General features: G+C 40.2%; 1 protein-coding gene and 1 pseudogene across 2 annotated transcripts in view; both read right to left on the bottom strand.

The window, feature by feature from the left end:
* Positions 1-22,818, bottom strand: part of WDR43 (WD repeat domain 43) — a 38,972-nt gene extending 16,154 nt beyond the window's left edge. Inside the window, exons 1-8 of the mRNA XM_081100769.1 lie at positions 22,566-22,818; positions 16,508-16,645; positions 14,480-14,601; positions 8,616-8,736; positions 7,473-7,612; positions 3,661-3,763; positions 3,122-3,186; positions 973-1,144 (exon numbers count right to left, since the gene is read on the bottom strand). Of these exons, the coding sequence (XP_080956895.1) occupies positions 973-1,144; positions 3,122-3,186; positions 3,661-3,763; positions 7,473-7,612; positions 8,616-8,736; positions 14,480-14,601; positions 16,508-16,645; positions 22,566-22,790 (1,086 nt within the window). The 5' untranslated portion in view covers positions 22,791-22,818. The remainder of the gene's footprint in view (positions 1-972; positions 1,145-3,121; positions 3,187-3,660; positions 3,764-7,472; positions 7,613-8,615; positions 8,737-14,479; positions 14,602-16,507; positions 16,646-22,565) is intronic.
* Positions 22,819-23,146: 328 nt separating this feature from the next.
* LOC308526462 (small ribosomal subunit protein uS2-like) lies at positions 23,147-23,983 on the bottom strand (annotated as a pseudogene). Its single transcript has one exon. The product of its transcript is annotated as a small ribosomal subunit protein uS2-like (transcript).
* Between the last annotated feature and the right edge of the window lie 743 nt (positions 23,984-24,726).

The raw sequence follows: 24,726 nt of genomic DNA on the forward strand, positions 1-24,726 counted from the left end.
CAAAGAAACTTTTGTAATAAAAAAGTCAAATGATTGCACTGCCCATTACATTTCCACTTAGAAAATTCAATGGGTGCTATCACTAAAGACCCTTTTACTAAGATTTATCTTTTGGGGCCCTAGCCGGTTTGGCTCAGGGACTAGAGTGTGGGCCCGTGGACGGAAGAGTCCTGGGTTCAATTCCAGGCAAGGGCATGTACCTCAGCTGCAAGCTCTACCCCTGGCCCCACCACGGCCGGGTGCCACAGGCAACCAACTGATGCGTCTCTCCTGTCTCTCACATTGATTTTTTTCTCTCTCCCCCCTCCCTTCCACTCTCTCTAAAAATCAATGGAAAAATATCCTTGGGTGAGGATTAACAAAACAAATCAAAACAAAATTAATTTTTGGGTAGTTGGGCAAAATTCACCCATATCTGTGAACAGCAGCCATGCCCTAGCTGGTTTTGCTCAGTGGATAGAGCATTGGTCTGTGGACTGAAGGGTCTTGGGTTTGATTCTAGTCAAGGGCACATGCCTAAGTTGAGGACTCAATCCCCAGCAGGGGGCGTGCAGGAGGCAGCCGCTTGGTGATTCTCATCACTGATGTTTCTATCTCTCCCTCCCTCTCTAAAATCAAAAAATATATATATTTTTTAAAAAGCCACTACAAATGGGTGGCTACTAAGCACTTTAAACGTGGATAGACCAAACTGATATGCTTCTAAGTGTAAAAGAGACACCAGATTTCAAAGCCATAGCACACCAAACAGAGGAGGAGTGAGCATCAAACATCTCAAATGTTTTATACTGACTAAGCATTAAAATAGTTTAGATATGCTCATTAAAGAAAATTACAGAGTTTACACAGTGAAACCACCCAGTGAAAGGTTCTTTTAAAGTATTCTAATAAGCAGACAAATATATCATTTAAAAATTATTCTTTTCCATAGACATGTTGTTACTGCATTACTCCAGAGTAGCATCTACGTACCACTCGCTCAATGGTGGGCTGAAACCAATTGCCATATACAAGCAACAAGGAATTTTTGTCTGAGCAAAAACCTGCTGCTAGAATAGGGATGGGTTTTGGTGTTGATTTCTTGCCTTTCCCAGGTGTCGCTATCTGAATTGTGCAGTTTGAAGTAAAGGGCTTTTTGCAGTATCTAGAAGTAAAAACAATAAATTAGAATATCTGAAATAACATCTCATATTCTTTGAAGTTGGCATGAAATGTGACCCTCCTCTGGCCTTCACACACCAGGGTCCCCAGAGCACCTTTCAGGACTTCATCTATCCCCCACCCCACCCAACACGCAAGACCTCACCACCAAATACTTCCTTCAGCCCCATCTGCCCTTTATCCCACTTGTCAACCCCCACAAGAGGCCCAAGCTCCCAAAGGCTCTATCATCACCCTGAGCTTCAGTCCCAAATGGCTCTGGACAAGCCCTAATCAGCCCCAACTCTAATTACTCCTAACCGTTAAAAGCCTCACCAGGACTTCAGCAACATAGCTCCAGGAACAAAATTATCAGCAAAACATAATCAACAAAATTATATCCTCAATGTCTTCTCTAAGAGCTCTCTTCACCTTCTTGCTGTATGCTAGCTCACCACAGCCGCCCTTCACAAAGTTGTAGCTGTTTGCTCTCTAACACCCTTTGTGCCAGGGGCCTAGGACATGATTTAACATGCTCCTTGTTCTTTAACACTCCGAGGCAAATAGTCCCTCTCCCTCCTTCACCTCTAAAACCTTTGAAACTGTTGTCACCAGATACCAGGTACCTCCCCGTCCTGCCATCATCCAAAGACCTCTGGGTCACTCTCCCACATTTCTTAAAAGATTTTAGTGGCTGTCATTCTGTCCAACACTACTCCTAAGGAATTCTTAGTGGTTTCTATATTTAGCATGCAGGTCAATACTCCTTCTGACACCGTACTCGCAGTTCCGTAATCTTCCTACCTCCAACAACTCTGCCCTTCACTGTATCTCAGCCTTATTCTCACATCACAGACATCTTAACACCAATAAATGCCCCCCCACCCCCATAATCTCCATTATAAGCACTCTACTATCCATCTTTCCAATTCACCCTTCATCTCTATTTAGGGTTTTTGGCCTCTGCTTTGCCCTTTACACCTCTATAGTCAATTTTCAACACATCAGACAGAATGAGTCAAAACTTACATGTTTTAAAACTGTAAAACCCCATCCATACTGCTTAAAATCCTTCAATGGCTTACTTACTTGCCCAAGGAGAAATGCCCAAGTTCTCACCATGGCCCACTACTGCTGGGCCCTCAATGATAGATACACTCCATGTACACATGACTATGTAAATTAAGGCATCAAATTATTAACAGTTACCTCTAGAGAGTAGAATTCAATAGAGGGAGACCTGGGTTATAATTGTCCCTATATCCTGAATATTTTAAAATAAGTGTATACTGCTTTCACAAGTAGTTTATATTTAAACAAATTACTATACTAGGATTATAAAAGGAAATATTAACTGACAATAAAAAGTTTAAACTATTTTAAAGTTTAACATAATTATGCACATGACTGAGTTCCAACCATGTTTATAGTGTATGGCAAAGGTTGGCAAACTTTCGGTAAAAAACCAGGCAGCAAATATTTTAGTTCTGGGAGGCCGCATGTGGGCTCTATTGGGTTTGGCCTCCAGCCCATAATTTACTGACCCTTAATCTGACTACTATACATCCTACCAGCAACAGTCCCCTGTCCATCAAACACTCGCATCGCCATGCTTCACTGATCCACGTGTGTGCTGAGGGGAAGCACTATCAGAGTTAGAAATTAAAGCTTCACCAAAAGTTCACAAGCAAAACTCTCCAACTAAACCACTTTCTTTTAAAGTTTATCTTTACAACTGCCAACATTTACTAAGTGTGCATCACAGAAAGCCATTCTCCTAACCACAAACATGAAGAAATGATGCACAATGCCAAATTCTTGAGCTCTCACTGGGAATGTATGTAGTCATAAGGATAAAGAATTAAGGATGCTTTCAAAACAATCTAACTGAAAATATAACGCAAAAAATATTGAGGTGCGAGTATAGAGAAGTAACAAGTCAGGGAAGGAAAATTTCTGACATAAGAAAATTCTTACTTACCCATTTAATATGTGTTCAAAAAGATGAACTTGACCATCTCTGCAAACAACAGCTAACTTAACAGGCTAAAAGAAAAAATGGGTCATAAATAAACTTCAGTCTACTCTAGTGGACAATTACTTTCATATACACTTACAAAACTCCAGAGAGAAAGTCAGAACAGCAAGGATGCACAGTTGTTGCATTTAAAAATAATTACTGTCTTCAAAGTAACAATTCAAGTTCTTTTCAAGCTTATAAATAAAAGTTTTTAGGCCAAGAAGATAACACAGTCAAGGAGAATGCAGCTTGGAGGTTAGATGAGTGCAAAAGCGGACAACAGGAAACTGGTAGCCCCGCGTGTAATAGACCGGATTGCTCAAAGTGCCACTGTACCTGGTCCCTGCCTCTCAGGAGAGCTGACCAGTGGCCTAATGGTTACTTCAAACCATCTAAGAAGATTTTTGTCATATTTCATTCTCTCTCCCCTTCTTTCCCTATTCATTAAATCATCAAAACCCCAATTTTAAAAACAAATCCTCAAAAATTGAGCCATTTACCTCTTCTTTGTTTTCTGACAAAGTCAAGTCAATATAGATAGGTTCATCTGTGACTGTGAAAGACATCACTGCATTCTTCTGTTTGTTTTCTGACCGGACCTGCCTAGATAACAAAACTGATATTAGGTAGTAAAACAATTTTTTTTTAAAGGCAAACACCAAAAAGGAGTCACAGCATTAGATCCCCAATAGTTTTTCATCTTTTGAAAACTAATAAAGTGACTAAAGATCAAAATAAGAGAAACACTTGTATCACTACTGTATAACATGGTTACCTGGGAAAAGAGAAAGCATTAATGCATTTCTGGCAGATTTTAACAATGCATAACATTCTCTATTTTTTTCCATTAACCTATGTGTCTATCTGGATTAATGCCAATACCACATTGTCTTCATTACTGTAGCATGACAAGTCTTGAAATCAGATGAGTCCTCCAACATTTTCCTTCTTTTTCAAATTTGTTTTGGCTATCTATGTCCTTTGCATTTCCATTCGAATTTTAAAATCACATTGTCGATTTCTACTTGAGTCTGCTGGGATTTCAGCTCTGATACTATTAAGTCCTTTTCCTCTGCTGCATCTTTTGCTTTTGTGCTTTCTATTGGTGATTTTACTGTTTAAGTAAAATGTTGTCTAGTGTAACTAAGAGCAAAAAAGCTGTGATATGCATTATAGAGGAAATGTCTGTGTAAGGTAAACTCTGTTCTGACAAGAGTCAACCAACAATAGACAGAGGCAAATCTTAAAGACACTGTGTGTTCAGCTCCAGATCACCGCAATAAAGCAGGTACAGTAATATAGCAAGTTGTGCTGGTGGAGCCATCTGTGAAGTACAATGAAGCGAAGCATGATAAAATAAGGTGTGTGTAAAATTGGATATCTTTAAACAGAAACACACATAAAACAAGATTACATACTGATCAGATGACAAAAATGTGACCAGAGAGGGTTGCAAGAAACCTAACCCTGTTATTTCCCTGAGGAGTAAATAGTTCAGTATCACTAAATCAGTGCTCATGAGAACTTCGTACAAAATAATTAGTGAATAACGAGAATTGACTCTATGTGTATACACACATATATGTGCAAAACCAACTCAATGAAGATAATCTTTCAACAAGGTGTACTGGGACCACCAGTATACAATCTATCAATATTTTTGTCTACAAGAAAATTAAGAAAATTAATTTGACAAATTCTAAGTTTTTCAAACAAGATTCATTTTAATATGGACATTCATATTAGACATGTTCAAAATTACTGCCATCAGACCACTATTTAGAGAAGAAACTGCTATCTTAGCCCAACGATCGGAGATAGTACTATTCTATACTAATAAAAGCCTAGGGGTCAGTGGTCAGCAAGCCCATTAGTCAACAGAGCCAAATATCAACAGTACGATTGAAATTTCTTTTGAGAGCCAAATTTTTTAAACTTAAACTATATAGGTAGGTACATTGTTATTAACTAATTAGAGTACTCCTAAGCTGGCCTTTGCTAAAAACGTCTTCAATCTGATTGAGGTACGTTCGCTGAGGTCGACCCCTTCCAGCTCTCCCATCCACACTTGTCTTGTACGTATAGTTGTTTCATCTACCTCCTTTCGTTCACCCGCTCTATATGTCCAAACCATCTCAACATACCTTTCTCAATCCTCAACACTACATCTTCTTTCACTCCACAATGTTCCCTAAAATTAACTTAATGAACTTTAGTTAAAATTTTAAGTCAACTTCGCACTGTACGTGCGCGCCCGCACGTGGTATTTTGTGGAAGAGCCACACTCGAGGGGCCAAAGATCCGCATGTGGCTTGCGAGCCGCGGTTTGCCGACCACTGGCCTAGGTGGTCCTTGTGCGCAACATCATCACAAGATGGCTGCGTGCACAGTGGAGGTGGGGCCGGGCAGCCGCTCCGCTCGGCACTGTGAGGCCAGGGGGTCCCATGGCTCCACATAGCTCGGAGGAAGCCGGTATTTCCGCCGCCTTGCATGAGGCAGCCGATCGGGCCAGCAGGGGAGGGCAGTTGGGGGCGACCATGCCGGCAGGGGAGCAGTTAGGCTGGCAGGGGAGCAGACAGGGGGCCATCAGGCTGGCAGGCAGAAGCGGTTTGGGGCAATTAGGCAGGCGGACAGTTAGGAGCCGGCAGTCCCGGATGGTAATTATCAGGGAATGTTGGGTTCACTGGTCTACCAAAAAACAAAAGTTTTCATAGATGGCCTTATTGAGCAGCCTTTAAACATGGGCTTTTTGTTTTTGTTTTTTTAAATATATTTTACTGATTTTTTACAGAGAGGAAGGGAGAGAGATAGAGAGTTAGAAACATCGATGAGAGAGAAACATCGATCATCTGCCTCCTGCACATCTCCTACTGGGGATGTGCCCGCAACCCCAGTACATGCCCTTGACCAGAATCGAACCTGGGACCTTTCAGTCCACAGACTGACACTCTATCCACTGAGCCAAACCAGTTTCGGCGTAAACATGGGTTTTTTTACGTTTATCCCTGTTACTAGGAAGCTCACAGGATCTAAATACAACAAAAATCACCTTTTCTTTTACAGAAGAAATTTTGTAGCCAGAGTCCCTTAGGTCTGGGGGTAAAACAAACAGGTAAAACATTTAAGTCAGCCGAAACCGGTTTGCTAAGTGGATAGAGCGTCTGCCTGGGGACTGAAGGGTCCCGGGTTCGATTCCGGTCAAGGGCATGTACCTGGGTTGCGGGCACATCCCCAGTGGGAGAAGTGCAGGAGGCAGCTGATCGATGTTTCTCTCTCATCGATGTTTCTGTCTCTCCCTTCCTCTCTGTGAAAAATCAGTAAAATATATCAAAAAAAAACAAAAAAACATTTAAGTCAGAAGTACCTTAGTAATATCAGAAGACTTTGGTGGCAGAATTTAGCTTTTTGGCATTACTAATTCCTTATGTAAGTGTTAAACCCTCAAGAACGAAAAGAAATCACATCAATAGGTATTCCTCAAACATCAGACACAGAATAGAAAACCAATGTAATCTGCCCAGCCCATGTTGCTCAGTGGTTGGGCATTGACCCAGGAACCAAGGGGTCACAGTTCAATTCCTGGTCAGGGTACATGCCCCAGGTTGTAGGCTCAATCCCCAGTAGGGGGCATGCAAGAGGCAGCCAATCGATGGCGTTTCTCTCTCATCTATGTTTCTATCTATCCCTATCCCATCCTTTCTGTCTAAAAAAATCAATAAAAACATTATTTTTTTAAAAAGAAAACCAATGTAATCTGATTGAAAAACTACTTCTACATTTTAAATCTCTATTTTGTCCATGAATAATAGCCAGTTGAAAAAAAGTTAACTTTATCATCAGATGATGCCATAAAATCCAATAAATTCCACGTATTTCTTAAATTTGAAAACTTTTTGATGGCACTTTAATACAAAATTAATTTTTACTTTTAAAAGTAGTTCCAAAAATATAGCCAAGTAGTTTGATGTCCTCAGCAAATCATCAGTAAACATTACTGTACTAACCCAGTAGTCAGTCATCTATTTCAACAAACTCAGATTTTCCTGAAAATTTTTAAAGGTTACTTTTAAATTGCCCACTCATAAAAATATTGAGCCCACTAAAGAATGGAGGAAGTTTTATTATACAGTGCTCTTAAATTTTCCTGATATAGGTCAGTTTAAGGCAGGCTCAATTCTTCATTACAAGTCAATATAAATCTAACATTGACTACAATAAAGCAAGTCTCATATTCATCGTTTATATTAACCATATAAGCTGTGATGGATTCTTTCAAGGCAAAGTTACCTCCCAAATCCAAAAGATTACGTACCAGACATTAAGTAACCGGTCATGTACTGCTCCAGATAAAAAATAAAGACCTGAAATTCCATCAAATGGCTGGCTCTCATTAGGAGGTCTGATAGTAGTGAACATAAGTGATGAAACCGGCGTTGCATGTCCCGTGAAGTGCTAAAAAAAAAAAAAGTTACATCATGTGTATGAGGATATAAAACAGTAAAAAAATTAAGAGTCCATATGTATCATAAGACATATCTGAAATCAGAGCTCCAGACTAAAGTTAACAAATTTAATTCTAAGAACTAAGGTTATGTGTGCTATATTCTCACTTCTTAAAAAGTCCATCAGAAAAAAATTAAAATTAAGATGCTCCTTTTAACTCCCATGACAGTACTCCACTAACTGTGGTTCTGCCATTTTTGAGTTAAAGATCCACTTAATTCTACTCAATTTTTAAAGGGCTGATAAGGTGCTCAGACACAGCCAAGGAATTGTAGGTCTTCATTTACTCTCAGTGAGTCGAAACCACAATTTTAAGGCATCATCACAGCACCAAAAGTTCAGTAATCCCTAAGAACACTCAAATCTAAAACTAATCTTCAGTTAAATACTTTAAGTGGACCAAATGATGGATGCAAGCTAGAAATCAAAATCACTAAATCATTGCATACTAGAGTAAAAGATTTTTAATTATAATTCCACTCATTTGGTCTATTCATTTTCCCAATGCATGTGGAGTGGACATGTATAACCTATTTAATATTTAACATCAACAAACCAGATTTGGAGGCTAACTTTTGTCTATTAATTCTATTATTTGATATGTTTAAAAATAAAGAATCTGTTCTGTTTTTAAATGTTTTTACTGATTTTTAGGTAGAGAGAAAGGGAGAGAGGGGATAGAACCATCAATGATGAGAGAAAATCATTGATCAGGTACCTCCTGCACACCCCCTTCCGCCTACTGGGGATCGAGACAGCAACCCAGCATGTGCCCTGATCGGGAATCAAACTCAGGATCTCTTGGTCCATGGGATAATGCTCAATCCACTGGCCACACAAGCCAGGAAAGAATCTGTGTTCTTAAAATAATATACTATGGCTCATAACCTCTGATTTCTCCATACTTACTTTAGATGACTTATTATGCTTACAACTAATTTGATTCACTCACTCTGTAGAGTTCTTTGGTCTCCAAAACCCACAGTTTGATTGTTCGACCAGCTGAAAGCAACATCTTTCCATCTGGGCTGATACACAGGGAACTAACGCTGCTATTGTCACCTTTCCATTTGCTGTATTGTGAAGAGAAACAAAAATATCTCAATACAGAGGGAACTTTCTTCAAAGCAAAAACATAAAAGACAAATCAGACATTAAAAATATCAACTAAGGTTCATTCCCTAAAAGCTTATGTCAAGAAACTAACCTTGAACATATCACTAAGGTAAAGCCTCCCTGATAAGATTGGTTCTTAAAAGGTATCAGGAAATGGTTAAGAGATGTTAAGAATGTAAAATGGGTAGTTGCATACCCTGTGATCCATGAGGTGGATTTTGTTAATGCCAAGAAATTACCATGCTGGCTGAACCTCTGCAAGTCCATCCTACCCCCCCCCCCCCCCCCGCCATGGTTCCTTGCTCTGGAGAGCTGGCTTTATATGTATGTATATATGTATGTATGTATTTTTATTGATTTCAGAGAGGAAGGAAGAGGGAGAGAGAGAGCTAGAAATATCAATAATGAGAGAGAGTCATTGATAGGCTGCCTCCTGCACACCCATCCCGCCCCACTGGGGATTGAGCCCGCAACCCGGGCATGTGCTCTTGACCAGAATCGAACCTGGGACCCTTTAGACCACAAGCCAACGCTCTATCCACTGAGCCAAACCAGCTAGTGCTGGAGAGCTGGCTTTTTAAAAAATATGTGTATTTTTATTGATTTCAGAGAGGAAGGGAGAGGGGAGAGATAGAAACACCAATGATGAGAGAGAATCATTGATCGGCTGTCCCACACCTCCCCCACATGCCTCCTGTTGGGGATTGAGCCCGCCACCTTGGGCATGTGCCCTGATAAGGAAGTGAACCGTGACCTCCTGGTTCATAGGTTAACACTCAACCACTGAGCCACACGGGCTGGGCTGGAGAACTGGCTTTTAATTTACCTAATAATACAAATGACTCCTCAACCAAAAAGGTTATTTCATCCCAAATCCACATAGATGAGCCCCATCTGATAGGGTAAATTAGTTGTAGATGATTCCTTTTTAATACCTCAAATACAATTAGTAACGTGAGTCTTTGCAGTTTGCTGCACACATTAATACTGTCATAGGCAGCAGGGAGTTTAGCTATTCACTTATAAATCAAGAAATAATAGTAGCAAACTTATGACCAAAAGGGGTTAACTCTAAAGTGAAAGAAAATATATTGCTCTACCAATCACATTGGAATGTCAAATTACTCATTTGAAAAAACCTTAAGATTCCTACCTTATAATATATGCACATAAGACTTACTAAAAATAAGTACTGAAAAATACATAGAACCAACTTTATAATCCTGGGGTTAGGACAGGTTTTCCAAAGCAATTACAAACCAGAACTCATGAAGGAAAAAAAAAAAATTACCTGATTTATATCTGTACAAAATAAGTGATAAAATAAAAGCAAAAGGCTAGGAGAAAATATTATACGTATATACTAGCCCCACTGGCGTGGCTCAGTGGTTGAGTGTCGACCTATGAACCAGGAGGTTATGGTTCGATTCCCTGTTAGGGCATATGCCCGGTTGCGGGCTCAATCCCCAGCGTGGGGCGGGCAGGAGCCTGCAGATCAATGATTCTCACCATTGATGTTTCTATCTCTCTCTCCCTCTCCCTTCCCTCTGAAATCAATAGAAATATATTTCTTTAAAAAGAAAATGCCAGCACAGAGCTAATATCATCACCACTTCCTCCACCCGCTCCCCCATTAAGAGCTTTGCAAATCAAAATGTAACCCTCCTATATCAGCATCACCTGAAAATTTATTGGAATTACATATTTCCAAGCCCCAACCTAGACCTACTAAATCAGATCTGTATGCACAAGTACTGTATATACACAGCAGAGCTTGAAAAACACTCAATCAGAAGACTCCACTCTGGGAAATGTGATTGGTTCCAGAGGAATGACCCACACACTGAAATCTGAAGGCTGCCCAATAATTCTACAAATGAAGTCCAACAATTGAGCCACACAACACACACAGTCCTTCCAGTAAGATTTTTAATGTTTCATTTTCAAAAGCAACAGCCAGCCAAAGACCTGCACTCTTTTGAAGATGCCTTTCACATTAAAGACAGAGATTGAAATCAAACAAAACACAAGAGACAAAAGAAATAAACTTTAAATCCTATAACTAATATCTTTAGAGTTAGAATACAGTAAGTGCATAAAAGGAGCATGATGCAACAAAAAATATTAAGAGAACAAAAAATAGCTCCTGTAAGTTAAAAAATATGATAAGAGAAATTTAAAAATTCAATAAAAAATTTGGAAGATAAAATTGAAAAAATTCCCCAGCTAACAGAAGAGAAAGACAAAAGAGAAAAAATGAGAGAGAAAAAAATACAAATCTTAAAGCAGTAATCCAGGAGATATAAAATCTAAACAACAGTGAATTCAAGAGAATGATAGAAAAAAAATTATAACAACAACAACAAAACCACAGAGGGGACGAATATAGTAAAGAAAATTGAAGAATACAGATTTCCAGGCTAAATGGTCTCCCAAATTCCAATATAATTCAGTGATTAACGAAAAAAAAAATCTCAGGATATTTTAGAGTACTAAGGATAATTAACACTGAAAGCTATAAAACCAATGAACCAATGCTTCAAGATACTGAGGGAAAATTATTTCCAACTTAAAATTATTTATCTTCAAACTATGAATCAACTGTGAGGCTAGAATAATGACTCTTGTGAGCAAGCAAAATTTCAATAAATTTACCATCCATGCACCCTTTCTTAGTAAGTTTCACCAAAAGAAGGGAGCAAAAAGACCCCGAATAGCCACAGCAATCCTGAGAAAGAAGAACAAAGTTGGAGGGATCACAATACCAGATATCAAGCTAAGCTATATTACCAAGCCACAGTTCTCAAAACTGCCTGGTACTGGCACAAGAACAGACATAGACCAATGGAACAGAACAGAGAACCCAGAAATCGATCCAAGACATTATGCTCAATTCATTATTGACAAAGGAGGCAAGGGAATAGAATGGAGTCAAGACAGTCTCTTCAATAAATGGTGCTAGGAAATTTGGTCAGATACATACAAAAAAAAAAAGAAACTAGATCACCAACTTACACCATACACAAAAACAAACTCAAAATGGCTGAAGGACTTAAATGTAAGATGGGAAACTATAAAAATCCTGCAAGACTCCATAGGCAGCAAAACAGCAGACATACGTTGTAGCAATGTCTTTACCAACTCAGCCTCTAGGGCAATGGAGACTAACAATGAAATGAACAGATGGGACTACATCAAAAAAAAAAAAGCTTCTGCACAGCAAAAGAAACCATCAACAAAACAACAAAAAAGCCCACTGCATGGGAGGGCATATTTGCCAATGCTATTTCAGATAAGGGTTTAATCTTCAAAATTTACAGAGAACTCATACAACTTAACAAAAAGAAGATAAACAATCCAATAAAAAATGGGCAAAGGACACAGACACTTTTTGAAAGAGGACATACAGAAGGCCCAGAGACACATGAAAACATGCTCGAAGTCACTAATCATCCCAGAGATGCAAATCAAAATGACAATGAGATCTCACACCTGTCAGAATCGCTATCATCAATAAATCAACAAAAGACAAGTGCTGGCGAGGATGTGGAGAAAAAGGAACCCTTGTACACTGCTGGTGGGAATACAGACTGGTGCAGCCACTGTGGAAGACAGTATGGAGTTTCCTCAAAGTTAAAAATGGAACTCCCATTTGACCCAGTAATCCCACTTCTAGGACTATAAACCAGAAACCAAATACAAATAAAGGCTACATCTGACAAGAGAATTTTCAAGATGACGGAGAAAGGAAATCCCAGGACAACTGCTCAGCAGACCCTCCAAGAAACCAGAATCACCAATCAGAAAGGATATATGCACCCCTATGTCCATAGCAGCACAATTTACAAGAGCAAAGATTTGGAGGCAACCTAAGTGCCCATCAGCAGATGAGTGGATCAAAAAACTGAGGTACATCTACACAATGGAATACTACACCACTATAAAAAAGGAACTTTTACCATTTTGCAACAGCATGGATGGAACTGAAGAGCATCATGCTAAGTGGGAGAAAGATAAATATATGATCTCACTCATATGTGGGATACAATGATCACATAATCTGATGAACAAAAATAGATCCAGAAACAAATGGCGGGGTGGAGGGGTGGGGGAGCAACCAAAGGACTTGTTTGCATGCATATTAGCATAACCAATGGACACAGACACTGGAGTGGTGGGGGCTTGCCGGGGGTGGGAATGGCTGCGGGGGGGAAGGGGGTGTCAATCAGGGAAAAAGGAGACAATAAAACTTTAGACAATAAATAAAAAAATAAAAAATTGAATAAACTTGGTTTCATGGAGGGGAAAAAAAAGGAGCAAACCAACAATGAAACATGGAATTTAGGAAATAAAGGCTACATCTGACAAGAGAATTTTCAAGATGACGGAGAAAGGAAATCCCAGGACAACTGTTCAGCAGACCCTCCAAGAAATAAATGTAATTGGAGGAAAGCCTCCAATAAATAATAAAACTGATGTGTCTAAAAATAACTGAGAATTATACTACTATAGAAGTGAGAATGAAATGGCAGGTATATACAAACCTAAGCAAATGTACAATAAGTCCCTCAAACTAGCTTCTTCCAATATATTCTAGACATTGGTGACAGATTACTTTTTTCCAAAGCATTATTTTGGTTATTTTATTTCCAAGACACTGCCCTTCACTGACTCTCTCCTGCTTACCAAATAGTTGTTTGTGGTTTTTACCTGCCACTTAAGGCCAGACTCTTAAGATACTTTGGTTCATACCCTCTACCAAAAAACTCTAATATGTCCCTCATCTAAGTACTCTACTCAGTTCTAAGAAAATGTCTCACTTCCTTTTCTCCTAGACTTTGCCATTTCCCCACCTTCCTTTCCCCATCCTTGGCAGGATTCTCCCAGCCTTTTCTATCAAAATCTTATCTACATTCTAGAAAGCCCAACAGAAATCTCTACTCTTCCACCAGGCCTTTCCAACACTACCCTACTCATGTGACCAGTCATCACATGCTATCTGATGACATCTCTTGCGCAGTTATCTTTTATACCATTATTTAACTTTTGTGTATGCAAGATTTCATTAAAAGTTCCTTGCCTAGCCCTAACCAGTTTGGCTCAATGGATAGAGTGTCAGCCTGCGGACTCAAGGGTCCCAGGTTCGATTCCAGTCAAGGGCATGTACCTTGGTTGCAGGCACATACCCAGTAGGGAGTGTGCAGGAGGCAGCTGATTGATGTTTCTAACTCTCTATCCCTCTCCCTTCCTCCCTGTAAGAAATCAATAAAATATATTTAAAAAAAAAAAAAAAAAAGTTCCTTGCCTAGCTGATGTGGCTCAGTGGATTGACTGTTGTCCTATGGACTAAGAGGTCCCAGGTTCGGTTCCCGGTCAAGGCACATATCCAGGTTGTGGCCTTGTTCCCCAGTAAGGGGTGTGAGGAGACAGCCAATCAATGATTCTCTCATGGATGTTTTTCTCTCTCTCTCCCCACCTCCCTGAAATAAATAAAAATATATTTTTTAAAGTTCCTTGAGGAGAGTCTATAGCCTTATAGACTCTTAAGCCTGTAAGAGTGGCAACATTCCCCACTATGCCCAATATCAAATTTTACTTATAGCAAGAATACAATATTGGGGGGAAATAAAAAAGAACACAGTCTTGATTTGTATCTCCAAGTCACTCCTCTAATACTGCAGAACCATCAATGTTACTCACCACTTTACTTTGCACGTCTGTGTATTCCATTCCACAATATGTTTATCATCTGAACAACTATACAAACAGCCATTGTCTTGATGCCACTGTATGCAATTGACTTTGTTGTCATGTCCACCGCTCTGTAAATTTAAAAAAAGGAGATGAAAGGAAAAAAATCTCATATGCACCCTGGAATTATCACTAAACAGTTAACTAAAACATTAGGCTTAGGTTAAACTAAAAACACCTATATCTATATCTTTCCAACATCAAAAATGAGATGAATCAGCCATAATGTCATCAAATGCTAACCTTTCCTTCTCTGCTGGAAAAACATACTTCTACATGCTAAGTTAAAGGATCCTAATCCTAACCACAACTGCTTTTAACAGGTATGCCACCATAAAACATGGCACATACTTCATATACAGTGGCAAAAAAACTGTGACACCTGAGTGAACTAGTAAAGTCCAATCCTAAGAGTTTAAAGTCAACATTTTAGATAAAAATCATGGCCAGTCAAAACTATCATTGAAAATCCTTCTTAAAAGGTGCCAAAACTCTCTCTCAATAAAGAAATCACTGTTATTTTCAGGCAAACACTAAATGTTTCTTTGGGTCTTAGATATCATATTAATGATACTTTAAACATTCTAAACATGGCAAGATGCTCGCTTACTCAGAGGCACAAGATTTAAAAAAAATTTCATCGCTTATCAAATTAGCTGTTTTTTGGTTAGTGTTATTGCTGTTTTAATGGGAATGTTCAAAGGAGGCAATAATTCTATTGGTACTATCCTTCCATTGCTGATGTAAGTACAAATCAGGAAAACTCTTCCAGCAAGTATTTTTATACTATGTATAAAAACCCTTAATATTCAAAACCTTTGACTCATTAATTGCAGGTTAGTAATTCTGGGAATTCATGTAAAAAATAAAATTAGAACATCAAACATATATCAGAAACCACCTAAATGGTAATAGTTAAATCATTAAGGAACTATCCAATTTAATGGTATTTTAGACAGTCATTAAAAGTATTTATAAATAGTTCTTGACAAATATGAAAATTGTTTACGTTGTAATGGGATGGAAAATATCAGGATACAAAATAGATGAACAGACACCCCAAATGTACTTTTTAAACATATGCATAAAGCCAAGAAATATATAATCTATCAAATAGGACCTTTCAGTAATAGATTTAGGTATAAAATTTTTCACTTTTCAACATTACGTAGTTCAAAATTATCCATAGGTAAGATGTTACTTAAAAAAGAAAACATTTACTCATATCTACAGAAAGCATTCCTATATAGTGAACACCAAAATATACATTGCAATAAATCTTGTCTGAAACAAAGTGTGTCAGAAGTTACTATCTTGCAGAGGTAAATCCCCACTTCTCCGCTCTGCAATGCCAGGGCTGGCTTCTACAAACCATATTTCTATTTTGCCAGCTGGATGGCCAGGAGACTCCACCAATAAGGGGTGCTAAGGGAGACAAGGGACTTATTCCTTCCTGTCTCCCAGTTTGCATCACCCCACTGCTTCTTCAACGCAGCAGTGGCAATCTTTTTAGCAGTGGCTGAATGCAATTTGTCCAGCACTTGGAGAACCAGTTTCATCACCTCCCTTCAGAGACACCAGCAGTCAGCTGGAGCCCCCTCCTCAGAGTTCTGGACCCCGGGCCCATGGGGCCAACTCCTGCTCAAGAGACAGCGCCACATGAAGAGCCACACTTGCTCAGCAATAATTCCAACCATCTCCTTCGTTCTCTAACCTAGAGATGGAGGACTTCTTCCTGCAGTTGTTATCTGTGATACTTAGCATTCTTTTTGCCCTTTCTTGTTTTCAATTTAGTCAACATTTTTTCATATCCTGATGTATAAGAACAATGTTGCCTATCATAGCTATGATTAAATATGTTCAGAATTTTAAATGTGTAAGGGGTAAAAAAATGCACCCATAGTGCACCTGTAGGCATATCCTAGAGTTTTTATTTAATAAATCCCTTATCTTTATATCACATACACACATACTTACTACTAATTTACTGTGTAATTCTCCTTTTACTGTACTGTATAATAAAATACTACCAACTGCTGTACCAAGAGCCAACAAGTCAATCTGGTTACTTGTTTCTATAGGTTCTGATTTCCTTTTTTTCCTCTGGGGACTTTCCTAAAAATAAAAGAAAAAAAATGTTTAGTTTGTATTTTAAACACTGAAACATCATTAATGCATAAATGCAAATGCCCAATAGCCCACAAAGGAAATGTAATTGCACTAAGTGGCATTACTTAAAAAAAAAAGTGGAGGTAGGATTCCCACTTTCTCACTACTTAGAAAAAAAATCAATCCAACAGAAGAAGAGCACCTAATTCTTGTCCCCCTATCTCAGCCGTGGGCAAACTACGGCCCGCGGGCCGGATCCGGCCCGTTTGAAATGAATAAAACTAAAAAAAAAAAAAAAAGAAGAAAAAAAGACCGTACCCTTTTATGTAATGATGTTTACTTTGAATTTATATTAGTTCACATAAACACTCCATCCATGCTTTTGTTCCGGCCCTCCGGTCCAGTTTAAGAACCCATTGTGGCCCTCGAGTCAAAAAGTTTGCCCACCCCTGCCCTATCTCCTACTTCTCTGGAAGGAAGGTGTCAAATAGAACAACCTGGTACGCTCTTGATACTCTCTTAACAAGTCCAATGCTCCAATCCCAAGCAGAGAGATGACAGACCCATACCTATGCAGCCAACATCCCCCCTTCCACCTCATCTTTTCTTTCACATTCTAGCTTCGTTTTTAGGAAAACAGACACAAATGTTTTAATATTTATAAAATGCATTTACTTCAATTTGAGTGAAAAAATTGCTGTAACTAAAGAGCAGCACAGAGTTAGTCTAAAAGTTCCATGTTGTCTTGATTCCAATGACAGCAGAGGCACAACTTTAAATCTAGTGTCAAAGGCGACAGACTTGGATTTATTTCAAAAATGATAGTAACAGCTGTCTGTCCATCAAAAGACAATCAATGATTCCAACTTCAGAGTACTATATCAGTTTATAATGCTGAAAAATTATAATTTCTGAACTTATCTTCCATGTTTGTAATTTCTTAAAATCAAAGCTTCCCAGCCTCTATTTTAGCATAAAGAAGCTGAAAAATCCATTCTTTTAGTGTAAAACGGACCAATACCCAAAGGGACATTTTCCCAGTACTGCACGATCTTTGCTCTACAGCACAAAAAAGCAGTCCAGGATACATAAAAATCTGCTCAACCCAAAACCCACCAATGAAAACTATGTTACCAGTGCATAAAGAATATCAAGGAGTAGATTTATAAGGCATTTTCCATGTTTTTCTTTATGTTATCTTATAGAGATGGTACATTTGAAGAATGATTCACTGGGCATACTTATCAACAACAATAAAAAAGATTTAACTAAAAATAGGTTAACGTTCTACAAACAGAAAAAATAACACACATTTAGCAAGTCCTGAAAAATATATCCACCTTCATAGACCCAAAAGAGATGTTATAATTAAAAGCCAAAATATAAATCAATCTGATAATCTCTAGAGTAACATTTAATTTGCTTGAAGCTTTGAAACTTTAGCACAAGGTTTGTCCTAGATCCCAATTTCAGTTAAATGAATTTCTAAAGCCACATCTGAATGATCCCAGAAAACAAATGTGGTTTCTCACATGGTTATGAACACAAATCCCTACTCAGGTGAGGATAATGGGGAAAGTATACCCATCTACTACTACCTCATCAGGAAACTCTGAGTCTAGAAATTATTTCTTCTGCTTTTGATTTTCCCAAATCAAATTAGAATTTATCTACACTGAGGTTTCTAACCTGTAAAACACAGGCTGGCCTAAATATACGCAATATGTTTTTCTGTGGGTTTGCATTTAAAAGCACATAAATTTTAGAAATTAAACATTAACATATTAAAAGCCCTAGTTTTCCTACCAGCAAAATGTGTTTTTGGGAGAAGTAAGCAGAGTGAACAAGTGGTAGTAGTATTCAATTTTGAGGATTAACGATCTAAACCTAAATGTAATCTAATTAATTAATCTCAAAGAATTACTGACTCATGTATGTTTTCTCAGTGTTGGAAGATGTTTTTAAAAATAACTTCCCATTCAGCAGGATGAACATGTCTAAACATGTAATACATCAACCAGTTAAGAAGTTTCAATAACCAATGTGCATTTTAGTGAACTCTAATATTTAAAGTACTACCTCATTACTAAATGTTTCTGAAACCAAAAGTTTAGTGCACCTAATGATTATAGTTTATGACAGGCCTTTGTTGGCATTTTCTATCTGAACCTGTTATTCCTGTGATCAAAAATTTCAATGGCTCCCCAGAGAAGAGTAAATCAACAACATAAACTAGCTGGCATTCAAAGCATCCCCAATTTGCCTCCAACTCATCTTTTCCAGCCTTATTTTCAATTCCATCCTTACATTACACTCCCTAATCACAAATAAACTTTCCCACTTTGCCTTTGCTTTTGCCTGCATTTGGAGGTGCCTCTTCCTACTCATCTCAATGATCATTTGGTTTAAAAAAAAATCTATCCATGCTTCAAGGTCTAACTCAAATATCGTTTCTCCACAAAAACCTCCTTTTCTTAAGGCACAAGTGATACTCTGCTTTGCACTTCAGATGCAATATATCTGAATTGTCTTTATTCTAGTCATGCTGTTTTGTTTCCTCTAACCTGCCTAGCACAATGTTTGTGCACATAAATTGTACACGTAAATGTATTAAGTAATGGAAAGGGTAGGCTAAAAATTTGGTTCCTATATGTATTTGTGATTGGAAAATCTGAGTTCCTGAAGGTACCAGGAGTGAAGACCAAAAGGATATGATTTTTTTAGACTAGAATCTTTCTCAATATGAAGGTGAAAGTGAGCTAAGCAATAAATACCACACCAGTCTGAAGACAGATGATCAGAATTTGATCCAGAAGGCAATAAGGCTGAGTGAGAGACCGAATGGCACATGTACATAATTTACAAAAGCAAGACACAGTACAGATGTGATGAAGACAGAAAAAAAAGCATATCCAGGTAATGAGAAGTCTGAATTTCACCAATTTAGTAATGACATTTTGGACTAGATCCCAGAATAAGAAAAGCGTTTACGTGGAGCCAGTGCATACTTATAAGAATGTGTATACATAGAAGTGAAACAAGTTTCACCAAAAATGTATCCTTTACCACGCAAAATACACTCTAATATTGTCTTATGCAATCACAAGCCCCTAAATCTATTTCATAATCCACTAATGGATCAAAACCTATTTTTGAAAAATACTGACCTCTAGACACTGCAAATTATGCCAAAGTTTCAAGTTTCATTCTGCAAGTAGCTTTCTATGCCATTTCTTGGCCTTAGTTGCTTCTCTGGCAAATGTTTCATGGACAGCAATGAACAAAATGTGTGCATTTTATATATAATTACATATAGGATTTATACAAAAAAAAAACCCAATTACATTCTAATACAAAGGAACATCTATTTCTGCCAGTGGGATCTTATCTGCAAAGTTTACCTTCTTTTGACGTTTGAATACCGGGGAGACCTTAAGACAGAGCATTGTACAAGAACACACTGGATTGTGCTACATCTCTAAGGACAAGGAGTGGGGATGCTCAGCTCAGATTTTCCCAGAAGTATCCTTTATGCGACTATGCTTGCCCTGTGCAATGTCTGAAATGCCATGTGCTTCATTCAGCAAGCCCTAAGCTGTGTGAGTGTGCTTTGCTGTGATAGCAAAACAGCATAAATACATTTACTGTGGTAGCCAATAGTAAACAAGGTCTACTTCTCCAGGCTCTATAGCAGAGAAGGAAAAGGAGAAAAGTTTGAAAGATTTAAGGGGGGAATGAAAGAGCAAGTCTGTTCCTAGGTGGCTTAACCACTTATTGTGTGGCTGTGGCATACCATATAACATCTCGGCCTTGGTTTATACACCTAAACCTGAGGAGCTCAAACAATAGCATCCATCCATAGTCCATCAATGTCTCCTGTACTTTTCTTGTCATCATTAAAGGTCCTCTTCACTCAGGCTCCATCAACCAAATGGAATGCCCAGCTACATAATCTGTACAAAAACCCTTTAGAAACTACTATGGCATAAATGCAAAGTATTATAATCATTCTGTGGCTGAGAACAAGAAGCAGCAGTCTAAATTTGCTACACATTTATGAACTGTTTAACTCATTACCCTAGAAAAACAGCACCACCCCATTTTCTCTCCATTGATAACATCACCAAACTTTGTTCTCGGGTGGTGAATTGCCAATCACTGAAACATAGAGGGTATTCTTACAAACTGATTTTCATTGAGGAATGTAGCAGTAAATGATAAATGAGTCCATATGGATCACTCGTTGACTCATTCAATTAATAGCAACTAACCTTTACTGAGCACTCACTACATGCCAGACCATGCTACCCCAGTCATAGTATCTCAACTCCAGTGGCCACAACTACTTTATTGGTTATTAAGGCTTTGGTGAAGTCATTTAAACTTTCTTAGTTCTGATTCTTAGTTTTAAGAAATGTAGTAACTTCAGGGGATTTCATAGAGTTGTGTGGCTAAAATGAGAGAATACAGGCAAAAGGATACGAAGCCCATTTTTAATGTAACCCCTCACACTTTTCAATGAGGCCCTCAAAATTAAAGTGACTTGCTCAATGTGACAAAACCAAGTTTGAGTTGAGTCCAGTTATGAAACTAAACCCGGATAGTTTTCTATTGTATTAAAGTGCTATATTTAATTTAAAACTATGACTTTTAACAGGAAATTTAAGACTAGATAAATGTTTTATTTCTGAGACATTCAATGTGATTGTAAGTCTGCAGGAAACCAGAATGGGCAAAAAAAAAATTTTGCCAGCCTAATATTAACTATTTGTTGCAGATCATGGAGAACTGAGCTCAATTTGCTGCTTTCTGCAAGTTGCTTAATTTTCCAGAGCCTGTTTCTTCTTCCCAAATAAGTCAGAAAGTTAGTCTTTACCCCGCAGAACTAACCCTACAAATATAAGACTAATAACAACAAAACTTGTAGCACTTACACACCAAGAACTATTCTAAATGCTTTACACATTAAATAGGTAAACCTTCACAAACACTCTGTGAGGTGGGTACTATTAACTCCATTTTACAAATGGGGAACTAGACGAAGCTAAGCCTGGATTCACAGGAAGGCAGTCCAGCTTAGCGGCAGTTCCCGCGTGCGTGTGAGTTCCAGCAGATGCAGCGGTGACTCAACAGGGGGTGGCATCTTACCTGAGACGGATCCCTAGCGGCGAAAAGCCTTCCCTACGTCGGCAGTGCCCCTTCTAAGACAAACTTCACCTGGACTCAATGTTTAAGTTAAACTACTTCACTTTACCTCCACATCCTAATACAGACTTCAGACTTGGGGGGAAAGGATGCTCACAAAGGGAAGTAGTCGAGCCGATGTTAAAGGTAAAAAAGCAAGAAGGTTCACGCGGCTGAGGATGGAAAGGCGCCTGGGAGAGTCAAGAGTGAGAGTCCCACGTCTTGGACGTGGAAGACAAACACGTGGTAAGCCGGCACCCAGGGTGGGGTGCACGGAAGGAAGCAGACTTGTTGATTCGAGCCGCCCGGGGCAAATCCGATGAGAGGGGAGTGAGCGAGTCCAGGAGCGGTGTAGCCCCGAAGTGGGGCTCTGTCAACAGCCAGGGCTCAGAAGATCGCGTTCTGTTCAGCGAGGCCCGGCAGCCGGAGGGGACCAGGGCCTTGGCGAACATGGCGGCCCGGAGACAGCCAGCGGAGCGAGGGCGAAGACCGCGTGGAGCCCGCTGGTAGGGCTCCGGTCCACCGCCCGTCGGAGCGGGCCGAGCGCTCGGTCACTGCCCTCTGGACAGCCCGCCGGGAACTGGCGACGCGGGGCCCACTCCGCGCCGCCGCCACACGCAGTGCCTCCACGCCCCGGGCCCCCGAGGGCCCCGCGAGACGCGGGGCTACGGGCCGTGGGGCTGGGGGGGAGCCGAGCCGAGCCCGGGCGGACGCCCAACCCCCGCCGTCCCGCTCGCTTTACCTTGGCCTGCAACCGCGTTGGCGCCCATGCCAGGCAGGTGCAGGTACCGCTGAGGTGCGCGGAAGGCACGTACTCTTGATGCAGCCGGTTGTTGGCTGTCTCCCACACTCGCAGGTGACCATCGGCAGACGCCAAAGCGAAGAAGGCCTGACTATGCGGGGAGAAGGCGCAGGGGACCGCCGCGGAAGACAGGGAGTCGGCAACTCGGCCGCCACCCGCCGCCATTGCTGCTCGGCTCCGCGGCAGCCACGTGTTCGCTGGCGCGCGTGCGCACCGGCGCGGGGCGGGGCCTGAGGGAGGAAGCGGGGCGGAGGAAGTGGGGGCGGAAGGAGCCCGGGGAGTGGCTCTTCGCGACACCAGAGAACGTTGGGCGGGCCCGACCTGCGGACGGTGGCCCGCTGGGCCCAATGCTAACTTGTACTAAGTAGCGTGGACGCGTGGGGTAACTGGACGGTGCGTTGCAGGGCAGGGCCCATTCCTTTAAAACAAAAGGGAGGTTTGGGTTGTTTATTTGTTTTTGAAACTGTTTATTTTTCATCCACTTTATTTCCATTCTGTTTAAGAGTTTGGGGAAGAACAACTTAAGACCACGCAGTGGGTGTCCCTACCCGTTCAGCGGCCTGAGCAGTGGGGGCTGCAGAGCAGTCTTCTGTGGCAGGCCGAGTGCTGAGTCTTCAATAGGAACCTGCTGAATAGGCACAGAGGCACCTGCTCGTCACCAGACCCATCCCTGGCCTCGGGTTGAGCTGCAGTGAACTCCGGAGCTGGAGCAGCCTTTTCACCCTAAAAGTCTCTCTCTTTTCAATCTCTCCAGGCTCTCTGTAGTAGAGATCAGGCCTGACCTCCCATGGATGTTCACGGGAGATGGTGCCGCGCTTGCACAGAACTTCCCGAGCCAGCATCCACCACATTAGACCCACTGATGAGCTCCTTGCTGTTGCAGGGCTGGCAAAGTCCACATAGCACGGAGGAGAGTCTGCGTGACACAGCGCAGTGGTCGGCAGGTTATAATGTAAGACGTGTCTGTGAGAAGCTGGTGGTCAGCGCTAGACCAGTAACCACCAGGAGGCTTGGCTCCCATAAGACTACCTGGGTGTGGTTAGTGAAGATTCCAGGAGTAAAGCAGCTGGCAGTAAGAGCGGCTCCAGTGGCAAACTCAGCTTGCTGGCCAGCATTCCTGGACGATATGACACTGGCGCCAGCAGGGGTTTCAATGGCAACAGTGGCACGAACTGCCAGAAGCCTCTCCCAGGTGCTCTTCAGATTGATGATGTAGATGCCATCACTTTTCCTTTTGTAGATGTGTTGTTCCATTTGGAAGTCAAGGTTGGCGCCACCTAAGTGGGTTCCTGCTGCAAGGAATTTAAGGACAGGACATCCTCCTCCTTCACTTGCAGGACATCAAGGGCTCTGGACATTGTGAAAGTTTCCATTTCAGTTATGTGGGAACTGAGAACAATGCCATATGGGTAGTGTAGGAAGCTGTTTTCTATTTTTTGTTTTTTAATCCTCACCCCAGCATATGTTTATTGATTATGGAGAGAGAGAGAAAGAGAGAAACATGGATGTGAGAGAGAAACAATTAGTTGCCTCCTTTACATGCCCCAAACGGGGAGCGAACCCGTAACCTAGGTATGTGCCTTGACTTGGAATTGAACCCGAAACTATTTTTGGTGTACAGGATGATGCTTCAATCAGTTGAGCCACCCAGACAGGGCAAAGCTGTTTTTGTTTTTTTAATAACATGATTAAACAAATGTTTAAAAGAAATATTCACTTATAACTGCACGATTGTAACAATTGTTTCCATTTTTGCCTAACCATTTCCAATCTATAATCATGCATATACATAATAATAATGTATTCAGTCATAACAGTGTAAAAGTAAGTGAATGGTGCCATTAGTTGAATTGGGAAAACAAGTTTGGGTGGAGTGGAAATCAAGAGTTCTATTTTGGACAGTTAAGTACGATATGCCTATTAGATATCCAAATAGAGTTGTTCAGTAGGAACTTGGATATGTGAGACGATCACTGCTAGAGATACAGATTTAGGATGCATTAGAAGACATGCTATTTGAAACGGTGGGGCTGGTCAAATTATATTGAGTGGTGTCTAATAGAAATGGAAATTCACAGGACTTGACCACTGATCAGAGGTT

The sequence above is a fragment of the Myotis nattereri genome, assembly GCF_964212035.1.
Source record: "Myotis nattereri genome assembly, chromosome: 10".
NCBI lineage: Eukaryota > Metazoa > Chordata > Mammalia > Chiroptera > Vespertilionidae > Myotis > Myotis nattereri.